We start from the raw sequence: 11,415 nt of genomic DNA, 5'->3' as shown, positions 1-11,415 counted from the left end.
ATTTCTGTCGAACGAAACAAATCGGATTAGATAGTTCGATTTTAAGTAGACTTTTTTTTTTTTTTTTTTTTTTTTTTTTTTTAGTGTAAGTAGACATTATTGAAAGGGTTGTGCTGTGCATCAGCCGGAAGTCGCAGCACACCACATAGATTTTTTTTTTTTTCACTTAATGCACTGAGTGTGCGGCTGCTGCAGCGTACAATAGGCTGATATTTATATTTTCTCTTATTGAAACTATATAACAATTCATCTGTATTAATCTTTTTGGACAATTATAAATAAAAAAAATTTATTTTCATCATTCGCTATTTATTATCTCACACTTCACATTTTTTAAAAAAAATTATAAATATAAAATATAAAAATAAATAGTAATTGATGAGTATAATTTCTCAATAAATAAATTGATTAAATGCATTCGAATTTAAGAAAAAAATACTATGCTTAATTGCTTTGAAGCCATATGCTTAACCTAAGATTAAAAAAAAAAAAAACAGTCAATGCATATTCGAGTAATGATATCCTTATTATTCATTACGGCCATCTAGTGTCTAGAGAAAAAAAGTTAGGCCCACCGTTTTTCCTTCCACTTGACTATCTTGCTTAACGTGGTATCCCATGTGGCATGACTCAATAGATTAAAAAATTAGATCTTCTTAAAGCAAAAAACTACATCTCTTCGTCTTCTTCAAGCTTCGCATTTTCTCTCGAGAACAGAGCTTCTTCAAGCAAAAAATTAGATTTGCTTCATCTTCTTCAATCTACGTCATTTCCTTCGTCTTCTTCAAGCTCAAGCTATGCCCTTTCTCCCGAAAACAGAGCCCTTGTAAAATCTCCTGCTAATAGGACATCATAATTGTTTCAAAATCCTAAAGAAAAACCCATCATAAAATTTTATTTGTAAATCTTGCCATCAAATTTGAAATTTCGATTCATTTATATAATTTCACTAATTTGGCTTTTTTGTTTAAATTTTTCTTTAGAATTAAAATAATTTTATTATAAGTAAAAATAAATTAAAACAATAGATGAGGAAATGTATCTACAAGCAGTTTCTACTCGGACGGTATAGCAATTATATTTTAGATGAGCATTTCTATTCTAAAGCCTATACATCACACATACCATCTACATATAATTTAATTTATAAAATTTAAAATTTAAAATTTATCTTTCAAATTAAATTACTTTTCATTCAAGACTGCAGTTAATATTACTTGACACGTTTATTTAAACAGTCATATTTTAATCGATTGGATAAAATGAAAGAATATAAATAATTTAGTATCCAATTGAAGTGTAAAATGAAAAAATAGGTAATAACTTGCGAATGAAAAGTGTAATTAAACACCCCCTAAAAAAACCCAGTGCTTGACATTAATAAAAATTATTAAGAAAAATTATTAAGGGGATGGATGCTTAGGAAATGAGATTAGATAAGAATTTTGTAAATAATAGTAAAAAAATTTGTAAATAATAGTGAGATAATTTAAGTTAAATATTTTTTAAATTTTGATAAATTAGAGAGAAAAGGTTGAATAAAAAATATTGTAAAGTTAAATTTTTATTAGAATATAAATTTTTATTTTTATTTTTATTTTAAAATTTGAAAAAGTTAAATTATTTTTTATTTTTTATTTGAAAGTTTAAGAAAGTTGTAATGATTAGTTTGAAAAAATTGTAATGATTAATTTGAAAGTGTTTGTATTTGAGTTATGTTTGAGAATAAAATGAGATGAAATGACAAATACTTCCAAACATTTCCTAAATTAAAGGGCTAAGTGGACTCAAATTAGCATTGTCAGGGCATCATGTCATTTGAAGCTGCCTTTTTGAACTACATATACATTCAGGGTATGGATTTTCATAAAAGGATTCTTCAGTCCTTAAACGTGCTCGGCCTTTAATTCCTGGCAGTGAACCTCTTCTCTTCCTTGGAGCTCCTTGCCTACAATTTTGGTGAAGAAAAATATAAGTTTTTTGGTTCTACATAGCTTGTAAAATCTTGTTATAATAAGTGAATTCCATAAAGCAAACAAGTAATTAGAGGCTAAAAAAAACTACTCTTTAATTTGGTGATGTTACTGTTAGTAATGAGCAGCACCATTAACAGAGCTAATATTTAATTCAGCTAATATTTAATTCCGAGTAAGCAATCCCGTCATAAAGCTATAGCATACACGTTCTTTTATATTACCTGTTCTCATGCATCTGGCGAACAAGAAAAGACAATGTGGATCCCTCTATAAGCTCCCCAGTTTCCAGCTTATCGAAAACTTCGACAAGTCCTTTCCTGAAGATATAGTTGATAAAAGAAGGGAAATAAGATATGAGAAACAGTTCCTGGACAAGTCCCTACGATAGGTTCTTCGACTGATTACTACCTGTCAGGCGTGATTGTCTTGCGGTGGCCTAGATATCTACGGTGCCCCTCGACAGCTCGTGCCATATTACCAGAATATGATGGGACAAACACATCACTCTCTACAGAGATAATGTAATCAAGAGCTGCATTTTGAGACGCATGATTAGTGAATGCTTCCAATTCTTCCTGGGTTGCAAGTGTTTCCTGCCATCAATACAGCCGCCACTTCATCATACTCACAGAATTGGTGGCACCAAACTAATTTTCCTAAGCAGTTGAACTACAATTTGTTAAACAAACCTTGAAAGCTATGTTTGGGAAGCTGGACGTTAGCTCCAAAAGGCGAGTATTACCACCATAAATTTCTCCAGCCGCGATATAAATTAATGTTGATTGAGGATAACCAAGAGCTCGAAGAAATATCCCGACCTCCTTGGGTGTTAGTGGACAAAAGCCTCCAATTCTCTGTTCTGTAGAGTTTATCACTTTGACCTTCCAATGGTTTGTAGTCTCCCTGAGAGGGAAAGAAAAATCAGCCAAACAACATAACCATCCCTGGGGATTTTTTTTAATCCCTTCTAGTTTTACTTTATTACCAAAGCAAGATTTTTTACACAAGCAGCACTTATAACTGAAGGGCATATAGAGGATAAGGACATGCAATCCATTGCTCTAATTTTTCTATTTGAATAATAACACTGTTGAGTGCACCTACATATTGATACATATCCAAGAGGCTAGAAGGTTGCCTATGTACCTAACATGCAAGGATGATTGTAAATGTATGTGTTTATGTCCATACTTAATATGTGTGCATGCCGGCATGCATGCAAAACACACAATTGAGTAATTTTCTCACCTCATAATACTCAGCTCTTTAGATTCTGCATCAGTCAAACCATAAGTACAACCAGTAAAAGACAGCATGTCTTTCTCATATCTCAAATGAAGAGCTATGTATCTTCCCCCTTGTGTTCTCAGCCGCTCCACCAGCTTCTGCGGTGTCACCATCATGCATGCTCAGAACCTAATTTAACAGGAAGCCCCATAGGAGACCTCTTAAATAAATCAATACAGAAATGGAAAATAAACCCGAGATCATGTTCACTGTGGACATACGTATTTGTTGCAAGGTTTTAAACAGTAGCAGTAGCATGATTTCAAAAGTACAATAACCATTTCAAAATTTGTGAGCAATCCAATCTAAATCTCAGACCAGTTGTTTCACCATCAGTACTTAACGCAATAAACTAATACTTAGAGCCTGGGTTCCAGACTTCCAATCACAGGTAAAGTACAAAAGAATCAGCAATTCAAACCTTTCCTAGGCTCTCAATTGGGGGAGAGAACCGGAGTGCATGATATAGAGCACGGCATCTCAACCTCTGCATATCAAGAGGCAAATCATTGTTTGCGAGTCGAGAATCTGATTTTGCAACATGAACTACCTGCACATATACACTCATTAATCATCCGTGAATTCAGCAAACATAGGCCTCGTTTGTTTTCAAAACTCCTCTCAACATCTCATCTCATCTAATCATTACAACTTCCCAAATTTTCATACAAAATAAAATAAACAATTCAACCTTCTCAAATCTCAAAACAAAAATAATATTAAAAAAATATATTCAAATAATAATTTATTTAACTTTTAACTTTAATCTCAACTCAATTCATCTCATCCCATCTGCGAAAACAAACGAGGCCTTACACTCCTGTAGCTATAATTTTGTTTACCGTATTAAACTCCACAATCCCAACCCAAATACTTCACAATTAACAATGATGAGACATGCTTGGGTATGAGGAAATCTATTCCACCACTTGACGAACCAATTGCAAACAAGGATATCATTTTTCTTAGCATAACTACACTTCAAAATCCAGGGAACTTTGTATTTCCAGCAGAAGCGAAGGGAAACAGGGAATTTCTGACCATATTTCTCATCCACCACCAAATGCCAAAAACTCTCCCTTTCAGAAGCATATCATCATAACCACTTCCTCAAGAAGGCCTCAATTCAAGATCCAAAATTAAATAGAGAAAAAGGATTGTTTCAGGGAGATATCTAATTAGACTGAATAAGAAAAAGGTAGATAACATCCCCTTTGTTGAGGGAATTCTTGCACCCTCAACAATCGAACAGAAAAAGGTTTCTAACCCCAATCCTACCCCATGGTTGACTAAATCCTCTAAAGTGTACTGTCCCTAGAAAGCATAGGATCACTTTTTTAATAAGTATGAACGTGACTATAAAAGCCTTCTTCACTTCTATGAGTAAAAATTCCCCTAAAAAGAAAAAAAAAATGAAAACGGGAAAAGAATTGGTAATTTCAAGCTGTGTTGCCTTGGTTTTGTAGAGATGTGATATAAACTAGCAATAATCATCAGTGGCACCAAGCTCAGCAGCAGGAACCTTACACAGTAAGGTAAGTTCCTCACTCCAGAACCAGATCTTGACCGGGAAAAAATATCGAATCCTACAAACAAATATTCTACATACCTGATATTCCTTCCATAAATGTGTCTGCTCTTCATAGTAACCCATGCCAGACCAGGAAGTGAAATGCTTCCGAGCCCGATGAATGGTTTCCAAATTCTTTGGGAGCTCCTTCACAACCCTGATGTCTCCTTTTAAGGCTTCAATGAAATGAAGCTCATCAAATATATCTGAAAAAGTGCTGTGCATTGAGGATGCATGACAGAAGAATGTGTAAGAAAAGAAAATAGAGCAATAAAGGTACAACGATAATCCAAAGTGCTGAAAATGGAGAAATAATTCTAATGACTACCTAGAGTCTTGCCAGAATGAACGCTTATCTAGTTGAGGAATAACTAGGGTAGCATTCATGATGCGTGCAACAGCAACCATGTCAGATATCTTCAAAAAAAAAAAAAAAGAATTGCAGCTGAAATTCAATTGACAAACTATATAAAGCATAGATTGGGTTAAACTAAGACAAACCACTTACATAACTGATTCCAATAATGTATTAAAAATCTCTACAGATAAAACATCAGTTAATTTTAAATATTCAAAATTTCAAAGGAGTGATTGTACAACCACAGGCTTTTTATGTCTTTTCGTACAGAGTGGAAATATTGTTTACTACCGACAAAATCTCTTACATAGCATTTGCATACATAAATAAATCAAAGTAAATGATGCCATTAGGACAGATGGAGCCAGCAATGTAAGTAAACATTAGTTTTCGAATTCAGATCCAGGCTCCAGCACAGATGCAGATATATCATATCAGTTATAATGATCCAAACAATTATGGGCCCATTCAGGATGATGGTTCGGCAAAAAAGTAAGAACCAAACACATGCATCCAAAAGGTAGTTTCGAATAACAGAACCAAAGCATAAAGTGACTCACAGAGACATGTTAGGATATTTTCCCAATGCAAGGTTTCAATTCCAGGTCAACATTTGTTTTCACAGAACTGGCATGAGGAACTCCACACATACATCCGATCCTTTTTGGAAGAAATGAAATTTTGGGAAAAATGGAAATATGTTCAATTAAGCCCCAACAGCAGAATAAATTCTCCAATTGGTATAGGGGTAGAACTAACCATTAACATGATCTGAATTCTTGCATTGATTTATAAGTTGGACACACTATCCATGAGTATGTCCACAAAAATGCCATGTTCAGCAAGAGGAGCTATCTTAACACAATATTTTTCTAATTTTAAACAACAGCCAAAACGTATGACTTACACACAAGTGGAGACAGAGGAAAAAAAGTGCAGGATATATAAAGGTCAGTAACTTACACCAGTGCGCATTTGATTTAGTCCTCCATTACTTCGAACAGTTATATAGTGCTCTGATCCTTGGGCAGCTGGCATAGTGAAAGAAAATTCAGAGACAGTGATTCATTCACTGTGACTGAAGAATTTGAAGTATGGGAAGAGAGATATGCTCTGGCTTAAGCAAGAAACTACTATACACTTGACAGGACCAAATAAAAGAGCCATGGTTATATGCGTAAAAATTTCTTCTACATACGTAAAGAGAATAAACTTAAGAGGAGCAAACAAACATTTTCCATCCTAGACAGAGAGAGAGAGAGTATGAAAATATCATGTATGAGTGTAACCTTTATATTTAGAAGTAGGCTTGACACATGGGTGTAATCCATAGCCAAAAGGAGAATCCCAAAGTTTTTCTTCGAGAATCTGCATCATTGGAAGTGGAGGACAGAAGAGTTATTCATATTTATTAAACGAAAGGCAAAACTTGTACAAAATCTTTCCCAAAATCAGTTTGTAAAATTTGTAACAGCTATTGAAGATTATGGAAAATGCATCACATTTACATTATTTCGGCCATATCCACTTCATGAGAAAAAAGTTGTTTATAATATTTATTAGGTGAAAATTAACTTTTTATAATGTCGTAGAATGATGAATAAGTAGCAAACATGTCAATAAGGGAGGAATAGTACAAAGAACAATAAAGTCACATTATAATTTATAATTTTCAAGTTCCCAGAACAGTACCTGCAGATTTAGCATCTTTCTCTAGTAAGCACAATTGCGTGGATCAGAATGTTCTGAGAACCTAATTCCAGCAATGTCTGTTCCTTGTCTTTTATTGGGGGGGGGGGGGGGGGGGTGGGGTTTTGCTCACAAAGACTGGCACTATGTAAGTTTCTCGTTTCTTTCTTCCCCACCTAAAATGATTTACATTAGTTTTTTTTATTGGCAGCGGGGGCCGAAGAACAAAGTTAATTCAAGGGGGTGTATAGACCCTCAACAATGAGTTTCCTGTAAGTGCACGTCGGATAATTCAAGGGGAAGTTCCCCTAGTCCTATAACCCTAGAAATTATTTTGAATCTTAGACCTGGAGGGAGCATACCACCAAAACCAAGACTTTTTACCACTTGAGCCAACCCCTAGGGATTTTATGTACATTAGTTATAACTTTGATAATACTAACCCCAAGGGGTTGGCCTTGGTCTTACGGTATCACTCCCTTCAATGTCCAAGGTTCAACACCTCATGAGTGCAAACAGTCCTTTGGGGCCACACCCCTAGTGAAAAGTCAGCGATTTAACCAGTTTTGTGTAGGGAAACTTCCGAGAGTACAGTACACGGAACCGGGATTTACTCTGTAGGAGTGAGTCCAAAGGGCCCTGCCATGGAAAGGTTCCCCAACATTAAAAAAAAAAAAACTTTGATAATACTAATTTCATGCTCATAATCATTTTCAATGTCCAATTTACATAACAGTCTTGACTCCCATAATCTCAATCTACAATTAAGACATTCATTGGTAGAGAACTGAGTCAAGTATTTGCCTTCTGGTTACATATGCATTTTGAGAGTTGGAGATGATCTTTAATGACACCAATTTCATTCTATATGCAATAACTTTGACCTTTTGGCATAAGGGCAATGAAAGTGACATTAAGGTTCTTTCGAAGTTGCCCTACATAGGAAAATCTCAAAACACTTTAATGATACCATCCTTTACTACATCCCAATGTACTTGGAAAAATGGCCGTAGAATAACCATCTGGACCCCATGCCTTATCACCATTCACGACACTACCTCCCACACCTTGTTTTCCTCAAAAGGTATTTTCCAACCACAAGGCCTCAACTATTGGGCTTCTTTGTGTGGAGCATTTTTTTGTTTGTGTGCGGTCCGGTTTGATAACCCGACTCGACAATGATCCGTTTACCATTTTTTGGTGGATTTTCAACAAGGCTTGGATGGTACAAATTACATGGAGATTTAAATTTCTACCATTCTATTAATCAGACTTGCCTTTATTCTCTAAGATAAGATACATGAGGAAGAAAATAAAGGAGTAATACCAATCCTCTTGATAGAACAAGAAGTTGATTATTGCCCCTTTATTTTCAATAACTTGTATATACTAGGACTGAAGCCTTATCCACTTGTAGATGGAGCTTCGAAAGCAGCTAAGTCTAGAGGGAAATTATGAGCACTACGTTCATGCATAACTTTCATACCAAGGTTAGCACAATTAATAATATCACCCCCCATATTAATTACCCACCCTTGTGGTAAAGGCCTTGGGCTTGGGGGTATGCTCCCCCCAAGTCCAAGGTTCAAATCCCCTTTGGTGCAAACAATCTCTAGGGGCCACACCCCTTGGTGAAAAGTTAGCGATTTAACCAGTTCCTTGGAGGGAAACTTACGAGGGTACGGTGCACGGAACCAGGGTTTACTCTGTAGGGATGGGTCCGAAGGGCCTGCCTTGGAGAGGTTCCCTAACATAAAAATAAAAAAATAAAAATAAAAAATAAAAAAATTACCCACCCTTAACAGCCCAAATCGGAGCGATCACGAACAAGTCTCGTTTGGGAAAAATTTTTGATCTGTCTTGGCTCTTAATCCAACCCAACCTGCTAATTAGAATTTACTATATATTTTACTAAACCCTTGAATAGCCGCCGCACTGTATCCTTAATTATCATCTGATAAAATCCTCTGCGGCTTCGTGGACGTAGGCACGTTGCAGAACCACGTAAATCTTGTGTTGTGTGTGATTGATTCCAATTTTATTTTTTTATTTCTTTTATCATTCCTAACATCGACCTCCTCAAACGAAAGGAAAGTCCATCCAAACTTAGGCCTCTAAGTGAATTGTTCCATGTGCAAATTGTGCAGTTTTATGCACAATGTGATTAATAATCTTCGAAGGATCATAAGAAATTGTGCCATTAACAAACAAAGAATCAATGGAATTATTCCTTCTGAGTGAATTGGGCACCCTTATAAAAATCATACATTTATCCCCTCTAGAAGCCGTAGCACCCTTGATTTTTGTCTCTAACAGATTTCCTCAATTGGGATTGTCCTTTCCAATCACCAAGTGTTTCCTTCCTCAACTTCTCTTTAACATCCAAGAGTCTTTCTTCCCCAATCATTTCAATGCCCTTTAACCCTTCAAAGGGAAGCTTCTTTCTTTTGCCAAAACCACCACCACATTCCAAACCTGTAAACCACTTTCCAAGCTTTTAGTATACGTGTCAAGGTATAAGTTGAAGAACCTTGAGAACTGTAGGAATCACACTAGTAGTCTAATATGCTTATCGCACGTTTTATTTTTTCTTCAATTTACCCTATCAAACAGCAAAAACCAAGCTCCAGTTCTCTTCTCGTAAATATTTCAATTAGTTCATTACTTTTATAATCTCTTTTAAGAATAGCTGCCATTTCAACCGAGTGAGTATCAATATCCACTGACTAACATATATATGCTCAAAATCTCCAATTTTGGATCTATCTCAGAAGCAAATCCAAGCATCCATAGACTTCGCCGTAACCAATAATCAAACACATGTAAACATAATTAAAAAAAAGAAAAAAAAAAAGAAAGCAAAACAAAACAAAAACAAAAAAGCAAATGTCCATACGATTATAGCAACGAAAAAAGAAAACCCAGAATGGAAATGCAAAGATCAAAGAAAAAAATCGTCAAAACTGCAAAAACCCCAACTACCCATAAAAAATTACATCACCAGAAGCAAAACACAAAGCTCAAAACCACCAAAACAGAAAGGTTGAAAAAACGTCATACCTGCTCTGATTGCAATTCTCCAAATAAAAGCGGTTTTCGCTCATCTTCCTCCAAGATACTCCTCGCATAGAACAGAAAGACGAAGATGGAGAAAGCAAAAAGAGATATAATGTAAAGTGTGAGAACATAAGGCGATGGTTTTCGTGGGAGAAATCTGGTAGCTAAAGTCCTGTTGTGGGAAGACCCTCTGTTCACCATTTCGGCCACTACAAGAAGGCTACAACGGAATCAGATCTACTTGCATCGCGGGCACCGCTCGCTGCTCTCTTTATTGGCGGCACCCACCAAACAGGTCGTAGGTGTGTGCGAACCTTCACTCTAGTATAAATTTGAATGGCATGTTAAAAGCTGATTGATTGTGGCTGGCCATGACTCTTGAAAGCTCAGATTAGGGGTGCGCACTCCGCGGTCCCGTCCTGCTTCCGCTTTACTCCTATTTACGAGGCAGAGTCCTCATCTGTCAGATGCGGGATAGATGACTCTGCCCGCATTTAACCCCCAAGGCAGAGTGAGATAGGGGCGACCCTCGCCTCGCAAATCTCTCGCGCCACCCTGTTTATATAATATATATATAAATATATATAAAAAAAAATAACCCATGCCTCGGTTTTTTTTTTATTTACAAATAACGAAACGACATTGCTTTATCAATGAAAAAACAACATCGTTTCGTTATTTGTTTAGATCTCCCACAAGATTACCCTACCTAAAAATTCAGAATCTCTCTCTCTCTCTCTCTCTCTCTCTCTCTCTCTCTCTCTCTCTCTCTCTCTCTCCGCTCAGTTGCTTACGTTTTGCAATCTGCATCTCCGTCGCTGTCGCCGTCTCCATTATTGTTATTGTAGCCTTCCGTGACTCCATCTTCATCTCCGTCGCCGAAAGTAAGAAATCCTAAATCTACTTTAATTTTTTATAATTTATATTTTATAGAATATTGAAACTCCTAAATTATTTTAGGGTTTTGAATTCGAAATAATTTAGGTATTTAATTTAATTAATTAATTGTATGAAATGTCTTCTAATTACGTGTGTGTGTGTGTGTGTGTCTTAATTTTAATGTACCCTAAAAACATGCTAAGCATATGTTCCAGTTCCTATGCATGTGGTGAAATTGTTTTAAACCATTGATAGTTTCTTAAACTAAGAATCCAATGGTATAGTTTCTTGAATTGTAGTTGTAACTTGTAATGTAAAATGTGGATAATAGTCCATGATTGGAAAATCATGCTAATGGCTATCGTTTCCATGTGTGATCATGGGCATACAGTTATGCAAAACCTTGTTGAAAGGATGAAATCTACCCAAGAATACAAGTATACAAGGATCAAATTCCAATTGCACAATCTCAATCTCATCTTGGTTAGTGCTTTTAATATTTTATATTTTAATTTTTTTAATTTTTGTTTCATTTTATAACTTTATAATTCTAATTTGTTTTATTTTTAACTTATTAATATTTTAGGTTTTATAACTTA

General features: G+C 35.5%; 1 protein-coding gene across 2 annotated transcripts; it reads right to left on the bottom strand.

The window, feature by feature from the left end:
- Positions 1–1,723: 1,723 nt before the first annotated feature.
- Positions 1,724–10,465, bottom strand: LOC108996359 (O-fucosyltransferase 38). 2 transcript variants are annotated; one of them, XM_018972219.2, is made up of 11 exons: positions 9,941–10,465; positions 6,481–6,559; positions 6,155–6,222; positions 5,162–5,250; positions 4,873–5,050; positions 3,685–3,813; positions 3,225–3,361; positions 2,666–2,879; positions 2,385–2,569; positions 2,198–2,293; positions 1,724–1,948 (listed from the first exon to the last, which is right to left on the bottom strand). In XM_018972219.2, the coding sequence occupies exons 1-11, from the start codon at positions 10,136–10,138 to the stop codon at positions 1,810–1,812; spliced, it is 1,512 nt and encodes a 503-aa protein (XP_018827764.1). In that variant the 5' UTR covers positions 10,139–10,465; the 3' UTR covers positions 1,724–1,809. The 2 variants fall into 2 exon arrangements, with proteins under 2 accessions (XP_018827764.1, XP_035551336.1); XM_035695443.1 differs by lacking the exon at positions 9,941–10,465 and adding an exon at positions 6,884–6,937.
- Positions 10,466–11,415: the final 950 nt, after the last annotated feature.

The sequence above is a fragment of the Juglans regia genome, chromosome 1 (assembly GCF_001411555.2).
Source record: "Juglans regia cultivar Chandler chromosome 1, Walnut 2.0, whole genome shotgun sequence".
Classification (NCBI taxonomy): domain Eukaryota; kingdom Viridiplantae; phylum Streptophyta; class Magnoliopsida; order Fagales; family Juglandaceae; genus Juglans; species Juglans regia.
This window is presented reverse-complemented; position numbering and strand designations above follow the sequence as displayed.